Source organism: Panthera leo, chromosome B2 (assembly GCF_018350215.1).
Source record: "Panthera leo isolate Ple1 chromosome B2, P.leo_Ple1_pat1.1, whole genome shotgun sequence".
Lineage (NCBI taxonomy): Eukaryota > Metazoa > Chordata > Mammalia > Carnivora > Felidae > Panthera > Panthera leo.
In genome coordinates, this window is record NC_056683.1 from 121,483,255 (window position 1) to 121,499,030 (window position 15,776).

At 39.1% G+C, this 15,776-nt stretch overlaps 1 protein-coding gene across 6 annotated transcripts in view; it reads right to left on the reverse strand.

Moving 5' to 3' along the window:
* The window catches only part of AHI1 (Abelson helper integration site 1), a 203,656-nt gene that overhangs the window by 20,048 nt on the left and 167,832 nt on the right, over window positions 1-15,776 (reverse strand). For all 6 annotated transcript variants that reach the window (XM_042939896.1, XM_042939900.1, XM_042939898.1 and 3 more), the window contains one exon: window positions 635-693. In XM_042939896.1, the coding sequence (XP_042795830.1) occupies window positions 635-693 (59 nt within the window). Of the gene's footprint in view, window positions 1-634; window positions 694-15,776 lie in introns of those variants that run through there.

The window sequence follows — 15,776 nt, forward strand, 5'->3', positions numbered from 1 at the left end:
TCTCTCTCTCTCTCAAAAGTACATAAACACTAAAAAAATCAAAATAAAATATTCTCAAGCCAGCTCAACTCTTAAAAAATCAATTATCTGAAATTTAACTTTCTTTTTTTAAAGTTTGAGATTTTTTTTTTGAGAGAGACGAGGGAGGGAGAAGAGAGAGAGAATCTTTTCCTTTTTTTTTTTTTTTTTTTTTGTTTATTTATTTATTTTGAGAGGGGGTGCAGAGAGAGTTTGAAAGAGAGAGGGAGAGAGAGATTTCCAGACAGGCTCTGCATTGTCAGCGTGGAGCCCGATGTGGAATTTGAACCCACAAACCACGAGATCATGACCCAAGCTGAAACCAAGAACGGGACTCTTAATTGACTTAGCCACCCAGCCACCCCAGGGAGAGAGAGAATCTTAAGCAGGCTCCACGTTCAGCGCAGAGCCCAACACGGCGTTCCATCCCACAAACCTGGGATCATGACCAGAGCCAAAATCAAGAGTTGGATGTTCAACCGACTGAGCGACCCAGGTGCCCCTGAAATTTAACTTTTGGTGTAATGTCATAAAAAGAGAAATGGAGAAACTGTCCTTAAAAAAATAAACAATACTTGTTTAGCGCTGCAAGTATTTAGAAGGAAAAGTTGCTTACTGTGTCACAGACTCTGAGCCCAGCCTGAAATCTTGGGACTTGTCCTTAATGACTGACCGCTGCAAAAGAAGAACAAACAGTAAGTACAAACTCAGCACAACGCAGGTAATAGTAGCAACTTGCTGAATGAGGAGAGAGCATGTTTGTTCTGAACATAAATGTCTATCAGCATAATGTTTTCACTCCTATGGACAACCAAGGAGAAAGTTCTCCAGATCATCTGAGCACTCTGTACGCATGTCAGTTTTCAGGTATGTGGCAAAAAAAAGGTCAGATACGAATCAGTGTAAACTAATCTAGAAACACCATATGGCATATCACTTAGGTTCTAAATGTATCTTTCAACATCGTATCCTTCGTTCCTCATCCTTTTGGCATACTTTATATTTTCATAGTGATGACACTCATGGAATTCTATCTAAAATTTTGGATCTGAAAACCCAACCTTCTACAAAATTTGTTCGGTACATATTTTATTAACGGCACCTTTGTGAAGAAAACAAACTAAAAGTACTTTCAGTGGTGCCAGATTATATTGTTATGTTTGATGGTTCCTCCAGAATTCCAGCATTAAGTCCAAATGAAGGTATACTGTGGGAAAATGGAGCTTGATATGAGACAGTATTTTATAAATCTACCCAACATTGCTATAAAATTGACTACAAATATTTTTTTTAAAGAGGTAATTACATGTTATGGAAAGAATCCATTTAAAATTCACATAGAAAATATACAGTTACTAAGTTTTGAGCCATATACAAATCAAAGATATACTATAGCCACCTAATTATTTAATTAAAAAAAAAAACTGCAGGAAACAAAAACCAAGATGAAATCAAAGAAAAGGAGCACAGTCCTTAAGTTGTTTCAGTCTGAAGTTGTTTGAGTAACTACTGTTTTCCCAGTCTTATCTTTCCTGAAGATTGTTTTGCTTTTTAGATTTTGTCCCTCACAATCAGATTCTGTAAGATCATTCTTTAGCAAGATTTGGCACTTGAGTATCTTAAAACAAGTATTGTTTTTTTCTTTTTAATTAATAATGTTTATTTTTTAATTTACATCCAAATTAGTTAGCATATAGTGCAACAGTGATTTCAGGAGTAGATTCCTTAGTGCCCCTTACCCATTTAGCACCCCCCCCACAACTCCTCCAGTAACCCTCTGTTTGTTCTCTATATTTAAGAGTCTCTTATGTTTTGTCCCCCTCCCTGTTTTTAGATTATTTTTGCCTCCCTTCCCTAATGTTCATCTGTTTTGTATCCTAAAGTCCTCATATGAGTGAAGTCATTGGATATTTTAAGACAAGTATTATTAATCATAAAGATTTCAAGACGATATTGTATTATGTAGTATTATTGCTATCTGCATAGCTTTAAATCAAGCATATAATAAAAACATAAAAGAACAAGAAGACTTAGTGGTGAAAGGTGGATCTTGTAGCAAGTGACTCAATTTCACAGAACAACCAAAGCACCAAGAACACCCTGATTTTTCCCTACTGGTGAAGATGATCTGACTTACTTAAAATGTGTTTGGGACAAAAAGTACAATCACATGAAAAACTCAAATTCATGGACTAATTCAGATTGCAGAACAGTCTACCTGCCCTGAACCCAATAGCACAAGAAGCAAAGAAAACCACCAAAATCTAAACTCAGAAAGTGTCAATTATAACGGAATATATTTCGTTTTTCTCCCAGTCTTATGAAATAAATTCCAAAGACAGCAATCAAATTGATTTTATTTTTTACTTGGTCTAAGTATTACTTCTATCTCTTTGCTCATGGCAAGCCCAGCATCTTACCATATGTATACGTATGTATGTATATGTATATAATGTGTGTATATATTCTATATACATAATGTATGCAACTTTGTAACAGTCTGGATTAAAAAAACCCCTCGTTGTAACAGCTCTGATCAGAATTTGAACCTACTTCAGAGGTTGAGAGAAGAGAGATAAGACTGAATTGTATATCACTGTTAAGTCAATGTTATTTTTAGTTATTTATCATGACCCTGACATATGAGTAACAACATATTGTCATGTGTAGGTCTTACCAAACCTGCTTTTAATAGTCTGTTCATCATGTGAAATGGATGCAGAAGGTTTGTCTTAAGTAGATTTAACACTGTCCCTGCCATCTTTCCTGCTGTATTACTGTATTACAGTAACTGGCACATTTAAGCCCTTCTTCATGTTGCAAAGGTGGCTTAAATTGTGTTCAAATCTTATGAATCCCAAGTTAATAGAGTATCCACATTACAAAGTTTTAACACTTATTAAAGGACACTTATTTAATTAGGACCAATATTCCACTTCTAAACACCTTTACTCACTCATTCCTTGGTCTCAGCAGCAGCACGCCATATGGGTAGTTACTCATGGAGGCAAGAAGGAGGAGGAAGAAGGTATCTCTGTGAGCTGTTTTGCTTCATTTCCTTGTTTAACAAAAAAGCCCCCACGGCTGTGATACCACCAGCCCACAGCACCCCCCATCATCCACAAGGCCAGGGAGCACGACTGCCCTTCTTTCCCTCCTGTTCACACACACCTCTCAAGTTGTTTTGTGACTTCATCTCCTCTTCACGGTACCCTTGATTTGGAGAGGAGGGGATGAGGAGAGGAAGATGAGCAAAGCAAAGGAGATGAATGAAAAGACCAGAATCCAGGGGCTCCTGCTTCCCAAACCCTCACAGCTTCTTAGTGAGGCTTTTAAAATTAGATGCAGTGAGACTTAAACATGAAAGGAATGATTAACGAAATGATTCTAAGTGCCTCCACCGATCAAACGGGAGATTTACCAAGAAGAAAACAACTCATAAATAGCTTTGTAAGAGAAATGGGCCATGCAAACAACTCATCCAAGTATTTCTGTAAACTTGAAGAATGAATGTAAAATTAGGTAAATGTTCAATCAAGGTCTGTTGTAGGTAGCACACAGGTGAGCTTTAAGTAAGGCAAATTTATGGTATCATACAGCTCTATATTTATGCGTTTATAATACCTTCTGATATCTTCTTTCTCATATAATTAATATCTACTATTTATTTATACCCACTTGGTAGAAATTTTTTAAAAAGAGAGAGGAAAACAACAACTAGAGCTGGTGGCTAAATTGTAGTCGTGGCTCTGTCATTAGCTTTCCATGTGGCCTGAGTAGAAGCCATTTCCCTTCTCTTGGGGTCTGTTTTTTACTTGAAAATGAACAGAAGGGGCTCCGAATAAAAGCGTGATCTATCACAGCACCATTCGCGTATTTTACAGATGAGGAAATGGGGGCCCAGACTCGCCAAGGCTACAGAAGTCGCCCAAAGGCTACAATTCTGGTTTTTCAAACTGATTTAACAACAAAACTATTTTTCAAAGACAGTTTTGCTTGGACGCCTCATATAGAGACACTTAAACGTGGAATTAGTCTAGGTGAAGTTAGGTTTGGTGGCCTGGCAAACCCTGTCTTCCCAGCTCTACTCCCCAGAGCCCTAAAGAACAGGGTTCTACAGAGGAGAGTTTATAGACCACAGGACTAAACAAGTTCTTCCAGATTTCCTCTGTTGCTAAAATTCTGTTTCCAGGAGCACAATTTTACGATTTTATATATTCCCTTGATTCTTTGATTTTTAGAATTTATTATTCGTTATGTGAATTGTATTTGATGCTGAATTATAATGATAATGATAATGAATTATAATGCCTTGAGGACAAAATAGTCCCGTGCATTAAGATGCGGTTTCTGGAAGTATATAAAAACACAAAGTGAAGGTTTTCGTTTTGGTTCGTGATTTGTAGTTTTGGGTACTAACTGTGCCAGTTAGAAACAACAACAGGTATTTATGAAACCCCACTCTGAGCCAGGCACTGTGCTAGATGTCCTGGGGGTACAAAGCTGAGGAGGCTATAGGAATTCATGACCTAATGGGGAAAGCTTTACATACAACCAACAAGGCAGAGAGGAATAAACATTACGATGACGATAAAAAGGAAATGTGCAGAAATAAAGGAACAGAAGCCTTGAATCGTAACTGGAAGTTTTTGAGAGGGATTCACAGAGGAAGGAGCATTTAGCTAGACCTTAAGAGATCTCAGGAGATCTGCTATTTCACAGCAACATCCTTCCCATGCTCTTTCTTAAGTTCACTCTTGACCAAAACTGGCATCCCTTAACCTTCTACCCTTTGTCCTTTCCATTCTTTACAAAATCTCTGATCTCATGGACTTAACCAGTATGTTTAGCAAATGACTTCCAAATCAATACCATTAAACCAGATCCAGATCTTAAGTTTTCTCCAAAATGACTTGGCAATAGCTAGTTTTCAGCAAATTTTGTAAACACAGCAGTTTTTTCCAAAAACACACTTGGATCTGTAAATTTTCATCAGAACTACCTGCAAGTCTGAGTTTTCAGCAAATCTCTCCTGAGTTCCATAGATGTCTGCAAGATATCTGTAAGTGACTGTTGCATAGATGCCGCCAATTTCGTGGAGTCTCAGATGAAGTTCTTCTACTCTTATACACTGGGGTGTTCAAACTAGAAACCCAGGTTTCTCCTTAACCTTCACATGGATTTAGTTCACCAAATCCTAGTTTCTCATTGTATTTGGCGTGGATTATTACAACAGCTTCTCCTGGTCATAGTTCCTTCAGTATTGCATTTTTTTCAGAGCTTCTAGAATGCACTTTTGAAACAAACAATTACATAATCCTTTGGTGACTCCCTACTACCTCCAGGATAAGATGCAGCTTTTTTTCTTTTTTTTTTTTTAAGTTTATTTATTTATTTTGAAAGAGACAGCATGAGCGGGGGGACGGGCAGAAAAAGAGGCAGAGAGAGAGAATCCCAAGTAGGCTACACACTGTCAGTGAGAACCCGATGCGGGGCTCGAACTCATGAACCATGAGATCATGGCCTGAGCCAAAATCAAGAGTCAGGCGCTTAACGGACTGAGCCACCTGGGCATCCCTAAAATGCAGCTTCTTAACATGCCATAGGGACCTTCTTAAATCCTGTCTCCTTGTTCAGATTCAGCTCTTTTTTTAAAATATATTTAAAAGGTTTTTTTGATGTTTATTTTTGAGAGACAGAGAGAGAGAGACATAAAGAGAGAGAGAGAGAGAGAGAGAGACAGCGCAAGCGAGCATGAGTGGGGGAAGGGCAGAGGGAGAAAGAGGGAGAAAGAGGGAGACACAGAATCTGAAGCAGGCACCAAGCTCTGAACTGTCAGCACAGAACCGTGTGGGGCTCAAACCCACGAACTGCGAGATCATGACCTGAGCCAAAGTTGGACACTTGACCAACTGAGCCACCTAGGTGCCCCAGCTCTTTCTGTTTTTAACTTTGCATCCCAACCTCTAGACCTGATGAAATACTTGTGTGGCCCAAGTGTACCAGGCCTTAGTATGTATCTGTTCAGTCTGCCAGGAATGCCTTCCTTCCATAAAACTCAATTTAGAAATCAATTCCTCTGGAAAGCTTTTCCTGACCTCACGAAGCTTAGGTCAGGAATCATTTCTATTTGTTCTTCTTGCATTTTGTACAGCAGTCTACTGAACTCTTGTGCAGCAAAACTCCCAAATGTCTGACATCTGCCAGCTCTTTCAAGAGGGAACTCCCTGAAGGTGAGGGCAGATGATGGGCATGACCAGAGATTCCAGAATGATATCTATATAAAAACTTCTAGGAGGCAGTTAGAAATACACGTGGGGGATTCAGGATAGGAGCCAGAGTTATAGATGTAGAGTTTGATACATCTGAGAATACCAAAGTAATATCCAAAACTATGGGGCTAGAAGTGATAACCTAGACAAAAATATGTGAGAGAAAAATAAAAAACAACAACAAAAAAGATGCAGCAGTGTACGTCTCAGACAAGGCTTGAAATATAGTGGCTGGTGAAGCCAGATGAAAAAGTAGTAGTAAGTTCAGCGCTGAAAGGAAAGAGAGAAACAGCAGAGAGACGGTAGTGTTAATGACCCAGGACATTGCGGGTATGGAGTATTTCTTTACATGGTCTGTTATTTGCTGGGTTTGGTCCTTCCTTCTACTCTGCATTTCATTCCTTGTCCTTTCCCCCTGTGACCAGCTAGCTGGCTTTAAAATTTTTCTGTTGAGTATTTCTAGCCACTTCAGGGCTTTTGCACATGTGGTTGCCAGTGCCTCAAATGTATCCTCCCGCCTACCTGGCCCTCTTTTTTTTTTTTTTTTTTAATATTTATTTTTGAGGGGCGCCTGGGTGGTTCAGTTGGTTAAGCATACGACTTCAGCTCAGGTCACGATCTCACGGTCTGTGAGTTCGAGCCCGTGTTGACAGTTCAGAGCCTGGAGCCTGCTTCCGGTTCTGTGTCTCCCTCTCTCTCTGCCCCTCCCCCGTTCATGCTCTGTCTCAAAAACAAATAAACGTTAAAAAAAATTTTTTTAAAAATATTTATTTTTGAGGGAGACAGACAGAGCATGTGAGGAGAGGGGCAGAGACAGAGAGAGGGAGACACAGAATCAGAAGCAGGCTCCAGGCCCTGAGCTGTCAGCACAGAGCCCGATGTGGGGTTTGTACCCACGAACCTTGAGATCATGACCTGAGCTGAAGTCAGATGCTTAACCAACTGAGCCACCCAGGTGCCCCTAGACTATAACTCCTATAAAAGCTGGAAGGGCAATTTCTGTCTAATTTGCCATTACGCTATCCAGACAACATCCCACTGCAGTGCCTGGAAAAACAGCAGGCATTCAATATGCATGTGTTAAATGAGTAAATAATAAGATGCCACAGGAGTCGTGGAGCAAGGATGGGGGTCACGGATGCAGTAGGAGCTAGAAGAACGTGGAAGGGAAATGACCAGAACCACCAGTGGAGGCGTCAGCTGTAGAAAGAAGGGGGCTTCCTTTTTTATCTGAAAGCAGCTGGAGAGGGAAGGTGAAATTACAGAAATACAGAGACCGTAGAGATGAGAAGTGGAGAAAATTCATGTTGGGGGACTTCTCTTCAAAGTCAGCTTGGAGTAAGAGGATGGGGCTGGAGGGATGTGAACATCTCTGTGACACAGCACAGACAGAACGGGGCAGGGAGTCAGTCAGGAAGAATGAAAAAGATGATCCAGACCATGGGCCTCACTGAGTCTGGGAATCACAACCATGACGCAGAGACAGCAAGACAATTACATGACTTTCCTCAGCAATGCTAAAATGAACAGTCAGTTTACCCCCAGACCTAGGGACCGGTAAGAGTAGTAATGCTAAGTCACACACTCCAAATACTGTATGTATCTGGCATTCAACTGCTAAATAATTGCGCCTTCCAGGACTTTATTTCTGGCTGGTCTAGAGTAACCTGATTTGGGGAGAATGAAAAATGACTGCAGATGACCGGGGAGGCAGGAAACATCAGAATGCCACCCTCTCTCTCTCTTTTTAAATTCCTGCAAACTAAAGAATCATTTGGGTCATCCCCCTCCTCATCTGGGACTGAACTATTCGCTAGAGATGGGAGATTAAGGAAGGAAATTGGAGAGACTCATGGAGACCTGTTTTATGAAGTCCATCGCACCCAGCCCTCTATCCACTGCTGAACATCTGCTGTGTGAGCATGAGCACCATCACTGCGGTCTCTGACGGGGGTCAGGTCTGACGTGGAAGATTCACAAACATCTCAGCACAGGTGCTCCTATTTGTCTGTCTGACCTTTCCATCACTCAGTAAACATTCACTGGATACCTGCTTTGTATTAGATGCTGGGGATTCAATTCTGAACATAGTCCCTGCCTTCAAGGAACATTTGGACTTTTTATTTCCATCCAGAGAGGAAGAAAGAAATAGAAGAAAAAAGTCAGACACATGAGTCATGCTAGAAGTAGCAGGTTGTATTTTTTTTTCTTTTAAACCAGCTTCCTTTGCCTGACCTTCTTCTTCATCTTTAGTATAAAGACTTAATGGGTTTTATGGAACAACTATGTACTTTTAGGAGAGTTTCAACATACAACTGATCATTATTTATGGATTGCCTATTTGCGAATTCACCTCCTCACTACAGTTCACTTGTAATCCCAGATCAATACCTGCAGTGTTTTTATAGTCATTTGAATACGTGTGCACGTGCAGGGTGGTGAAAAATTTGAGCTGCCTGATGCACACAATCCCACTTGGGGCTGAAACACTAGAAACTTCTAAAGCTTTGGCATGTTTCAAATGTTCTGCCTTATTTCAGCTCTTATACTGTAAACGAGCATCCTTTTTGTGGTCTATTTACTGCTATGTTTTCCACATTTTTGTGTTTGGCTTGGTGATTCTGCTGTTTAAAAATGATCCCTAAGCAGCATGTTGAAATGTTGTCTAGTATGACTAAATGCAAGAAGGCTGATGTGCCTTAGATGAAATACATATGTCAGATGATCTGTGCTCAGGCACAAGCTATAGTACTGTTGGATAGGAGTCCAATTTTAATGACTCAACAATATATATATTAAATAAGGTGTCTTTACACAGAAACACACACAAAACTAGGTTATGTATTGGTTGGCTGATGAAAATGTGGTGGCCAGAGGCTCACAGGACCCTAATCCGGTATTTTCCCTGGAACACTGGTTCAGTATTCATTCACCATTTCAGTGTTCATGGTGAATTCAGAGACCATAACTACTATGAACAATGAGAATCCGCTCTATATTTTTCGGTATGGCTTCTGTGTATCTACAAAATTACTATTTTACTGTTCTTTGTTGCTACCTTCTCTTACTCCTGACATATCTATGAAGTTTTTGGGAGCTCTGTCCCAGTCAAATCATAATAATTCATTGAGAATATTCTCTATGTAAAGTACTAAGATGCGGGGCTTTGAAAGGAACAACTGGGAAGTTGATTCCCATTGGTTTCACACAGCTATGTGTAATGCTTTACAGGCTGCTGTAATGCGTCAGGTCAACTTGAAGTTTATATATCCAGAGATCAAGGGATCTGAAGCACATATGTTATTCCTCCAATAAGGCTGGAAGAACATTTGCTAGCAAAATTCCGTAACTCTTGTGTCTCCCAGGGAGGCTTTCAGAAATATAAAGGAGTATCTCCCAAAGATTAGCATGTTTAGGGTAGGATCTGGCACCAGGATTTTTACACAAGTGCCCCAGGTGATTCTGAGGCCTAGCACTTTGATAACTATTAATCTGGCATAAATCAAAATGGCAATTTGTTGGGGTAGGAGAACTAAGGACTAATTTTTGATTTGGTGTCTGAAGCTTAGTGAATATAGCTTAGTAACCAATAAGCATGGATTATGTGATCTCCTCCCTTGTTTTTTTCCCTTCTTCCGGCTTGAATCTCGATTCTTACCAGCCCTACCCATCAAGAATTTCAATTGCCCTCCTGATAAACAATATTAAACAGAAACGGCGAGGCTGTGTCTCATAATTTAGTAAGGGAAAACGTATGTACAAATAATTTGGCACTGAGGTAGCAGGTGACAAATGTAGTAAGAGACCAACAATACGCCATGAGATTATGGGGGAAAAAGACTTCTCTGACCAAGTGGAGGTTCTGGCCAGTCTGTCTGCACTCCAATCTAAATGAATGATTCCTTATTCTTCTTCATTTCAGTATGTGTACATATGCATATGGATACGTACGTATCTATATTAGTTTGAACAAAATTGTTCAGTGATGTTCCTTTTAACTTTGCTCTTTACATCATTTTAGTAGGTTTATATCCATTATACCCGAGCACAAATCATGCTTTTGTTTTAACAATATTTATAATGTAAAATTTATTAGCTATAACAAATGAAATAATTATACATGGCATTTGTGGTTAATTACAAAAGTTGTGATAAACAATGTGACCCAGGGAAGCCTGAATGGCTCAACTGGTTAAGGGTCTGGCTCTTGGTTTTGGATCAGGTCACCATCTCATGGTTTGTGAGATCAAGCCCAGTATTAGGCTCCACACTGACAGCACGGGGCCTGTCTGGAATTCTCTCTCTGCCCCTCCCCGACTTGTGCGTGCACGCGTGCACACATGCACATTCTCTCAAAATAAACAAATAAAAACTTTAAAAAAAATAAAAAATTATGACCATACTACAAGACTGCTCAAATGGGGAAGTGCAATATGAAATGTAATTTACACTTATACCTGCCAGTGAGTTTCAGGACAGGACAATATATAGCCTCATGATCTCGGCCTAGGCATGTTTTCTACTGTAATCTTGGGAATGATACTGCTTTTAGTCAGTCGCTCCAAGATGGCATCACTTGGGCAGAGAACACTTTCTTACAAAGGAGACGTCAACCTTTGGGAGGTCTATCAAGCATTCTATGTTCTTTGTAAGACACAGAAGTGTGTAACTGAGGTCGCTACTTCAACACATCCACGGTAATGGGGAAGCATAAATAGGGGTAAAAAACCAACCAAACAAACAAACAAACAAGGCTCATTTAGCACAAAAAAGTTCTGTAAAAGAGTGATAAAAGAAAAACCGTTTCAGTGTATTGTATTATATGCAGGGTTTGTGCAGATAAAAGAGACTTTTAAATAAAAAAAGTTTCTTTCCTTTGCCAACTAAAGGAGAACCGTGTTAAAATTAGAGATCATTATGGCATTATTGGGGCTGCTGCGTAATAACAAGAACATGAGCATATAGTTAATTTCTAAGGCAAAGGAAATAAATGGTAGTCAAGAGCTATCTAAATTTAAGTGAGGCATTTTATATATACTTTTCATGTTGAGCCTCACCATAGCTGGATACATCTTTATGTGAAGCTATTATTTATAAGTAGGATAGTCTATAACTCCATATAGTGTATATGCGTATAGCTTGCCAAGAATGGAAAAATGAAGGCAAAATTTCCTTAACAGGACCTTACAATAAGAAGAATTGTAATTGAAGGAAAAACACACATATGTATGTCACAATATTATATATTATATATGTATATTTTTATTACAATAGAGTAGTTCTCAACTGGAGGGGATAATTTTGTGTCGCAGCGGAAATTTGGCAATGTCTGGGAGGCATTTTTGATTGTCACAACTGGAGAGATTAGTGTTTATGGCATCTAGTGAATGGGTGGACAGAGGCCAGGGATGCCGCTAAACATCCTACAATACACATTCCCTCAAACAAAGAATTATCTGGCCCCAAATGCCAGTGTGCCAAGTTTGAGAAACCATGGAGTACTTGACAAAACACAAGAGGACAGCAAAGTCAGAGTATCAGAGAACTTCAGAAAAAAAGGACATGCTGTTGTTGAGTCAGAAGACAGGGTGACTGATATTAATCAATTCTGCCAGTATCTAAAGGACAATTTACAACCTGGAATGACTGGTGGCAAGTTCTCCCAACAAGATCTTACATATTTTATTAATTTTATTAAAATAAGTATTTATTTATTTATTTTGAGAGAGTGAGGGGGGAGGGGAAGAGAGAGAGAGAGACAGAGAGAGAGAGATGGACAGAGAGAGAATCCCAAGCAGGCTCCACACTGTCAGTGCAGAGCCTGACGTGGGGATCGAACTCACAAACTGTGAGATCATAACCTGAGCTGAAATCAAGACTCTGATGCTTAACTGACTGAGCCACCCAGGCACCCCAACAACTTACACATTTTAGATCGGTGACAGATTATTAGATGGATGTTACCGATACCATCGTGAAAAGCAAAAGGAAATACCATATTATTCTATCAAACAACACTTACTGTCATAGTAAGAGTGAGTAATGGGCCAAGTAAAACATTGGTTTGACCGAGTACAATATCACTTATTTTATATTTTTAATGTATACTCATCCATTCAAAGATTGAATGCTACATCTGCCTTCTCAGAGTCATGAGGGAATGTCCTACAAATTCTTACCAATGGCTTCTTGGAACAATTATGAAATCTTTCTTGAATTTATATTATTCTCTAAACTGGGTTTTCAATGGAAGCTCTACATAAGAAACCGAAACGTGATAGAGGATGGGCTCAGAGACTCAAGTCAGGTGAATCATCAGTGGGTTGCTAAACTGGAAAACAAACTTGCCCTTATGTAATTTTGTGTAAATTTTAAGTAACGGGAGTTAAGAAGACATCAAGGATATGACACATTCCCCAAACTAAGTTTTGGGGTGGAGGCTACAGGGGGATTCTCTCACAGCCCCTTTAATTTTGGAACCACTGGCAATGATGGAGGTCCTGGACCCAGGCTAGATAAGCTGAGAAGACAGGCTGTCAGCGGTGTCTCACTCTGCCGGGGTTAAGAGACTCCTGGAAACACAGAGGGGGACTCTGCCCCAATAGCAAGCAACACAGCTGAGGGGCTGAGGGGAAGAGACAAGGCAAAGCGTGTCAAACACGCTGGCTGAGGCAAAGGTGTAAAAAGGAGAGTGAGTAGAGAAACTGGTCACCAGACCTTTAAGAAGGTCAAGGCCATACGGTTTCCTTTCAGGGTAAGAGAGATCTCGGAGGCTTTTAGAGTTTCTCCGTGTAGAACATTTAGGAACATTACTTTTGAAAAAGCAGAGTCTGTGGGCGTGAGGTGACTCATACTTGCTTTGCTGTCACATCATCAGGGTCCACTTACTTTCTTTGCTCTCTCTCTAGGCTAATAGAAAATTTTCAGTTGTAGTCAATGGTTTTTGAAGTTAATATTTTTCTCAAAATAGTTATAAGGTATTGAAACAAATTATAAAGAAAAATACACATCTGTATCGTCTGCACCAAGATTCTTCACAGGACACAGATAAGTACTCTGGTTTTAGATTTACTTGTAAGTTAAGATTTTGATTTCATGCTCTTCAGATGAAGGAAGAAAACTAAACATTCCTGAAATTTTAAAACAGATCCAAACACAAATTAATTTTCTACCTACTTAAAATAACAAATTAGGGACAAATCAACTGTATTTTGTTTGATAAACCAAATTACTAAAGTTAAAAAAAGACATAAATTGATACTATTCTTTAGCAATAGGAAGGAGGCAATATTATGATTGTATTTTCAATGATTTAGCATACATTAATTAACTTCTGGATATCTGAAAAATCTGCTTCAACATACCAAAAATAACCAGTGCCTATTATAAACATGTTGTTGGATTAAACATAATAAAATCATATTATTTCTGTGGTTAAAAATAATTCAGATGCACTCCTGGTACAAGGACCAGTAAATGGAAATTTTTCTTTTCTATAGGAAGTGATTTTTGAAAATAGTGACATATAGCCCAGTTAATTCCGGCTTAATGAACTGTCTTCTTTTGGGATGAAGAGGGTAAATGAAAATTAGAGATTCCGTAGATGAAGACAGACACATGTACACTGAAGGCAGCTAATATACTGCCTACTGTTTTTCTAAGAGGTTGACAGAATTATCAATTTAAGATTTTGTGTGCATTGTATGCTTGGCTGGAAGAGGTACTACTATGGAGTTACCTGATGCTCTTGGGTTTTCTGTTTTGCTTTGGACTAGACAAGAAGAGAGTTGTTCCTGAATAAAACTGGAGTATCATGCACTTTGGTTTAGGGGTCAGCACTTTTGAATAAACCCAGCCTACTCTCACTAATTCCAGATGCTCAGTAAAATACTGAACAGAATTAAAACACTCTTCTCCTCATGGGAGAAGCTGAGCTATAACGGATATTTTTAGAATTACCTTGAAATAGCAAAACTAATATTATTCTTTTAATGAGTTTTTAGAGAAAGACAAAAACATCACAGTAATTTCTTTATACTCACAAAAATAATCTGACATTCCTATACATAATTATTACTATACACCTGGAATTTGCACAAAAACATACTTGGTTGTATCAATGTTGAAACATTCATAAAGTAGAAGATGCTTCTCTGCTTTGGGTTTCATTCTTAGCAAAAAAATAAGCGTTTTCTGAAATCTAAAAAAAGGGGGCATTTTAGGAACTAAAAAAAAAAAAAAGAAAACTGGGCATTTCAGTACCTTGAAACTTAAAAAAGAGTCAGAAGTATCTGTGCTAATAAGGAAAGATGTCCAGGATATACTGATGGGAAAAAAAATCAGAATATTAAGTATGATCCTAGTTTCATTGAAAAGAAGAACAGACATGAATAAAGATATGCATGCTCATATGTGCAGACAACATTTTTAACAGGATATGGAGGAAACTGTTGGAATGAACACAAATATTAGCCAGACAGAGGGGTTTTATTTTTCACTTACACTATTCTTTATTGGTTAAATTTTTAAAACTATGAGCATATACTACTTTTACAGTCAGACAACTTAAAGTTATTAAAAAAATTTAAAAACAGGAATTTTAACAGCAACTTTTCTCCCCAAATAAATGGATGACATAGGTTAATAATTAGGCTAGTAAAAACAGAGAGCCTAAGAAAACAATAAGGTCTAAAATACAAACACAAATAAACCAAGGTTGTCAGCACTATTTTTTTCCCCAAGCTTCTCAGTTTTTTCCTCCCTGATAGCACCAATATTCTTCCTTCTATTAGATGCACATTCACAGCACATCCTGATAAAAATGTTCTGGAGTGAGCCTGAGGAAAACATTCTCCTCCTCTCGCTCTCCTGTGGTATAGGTAATGGCTGATCTGTCTGGGACTCTCTGGCCTATCATGGAGAGTCACCACCTCAAGCCCTGTGCCCGCCTCCTGCCCTGGGAGAGCCAAATGCTGCCATCACCCACTGACACTGCAGTGAACCAGATGAAATGCTGGAATGTACCCGGGGCTTTCAGCAACAGAACAGGTGTGTTCCACTTGGAAGGACTTACAGGATTCAGCAGCTGCCAAGCTATTAAAAGGTATAATTTTACTTCTTATTCCATAGTTTGAATAGAGATAAGTTCAAGAAGAAAGAAAACTACTGAGGTGGTTTCCTTTTTTCCTTAAAAAGTACAGAGAATACAATTCTAAAAACTTCCACGTGGAGATGGGCCCCATGAAGCAAACAAAACAGGAATGTAAAAACCAATGTGACACGAAACGTGGCTAGCTGTGCAGGTAACAGCTGTCTGTGCTGTTGACTAGGTGGTGGGGACAAAGGGGCACTAGCCTGAGAACATGAAGTCCGAGCTCCTAATTAGGAGTCATTCTGAACAAAACTCTTACAACCTTTCTGGATCTTGATTTCCTTATCTGTAAAATGAAGGAATTGACTAGAATCACCGTGGATGATCTCTAAGGT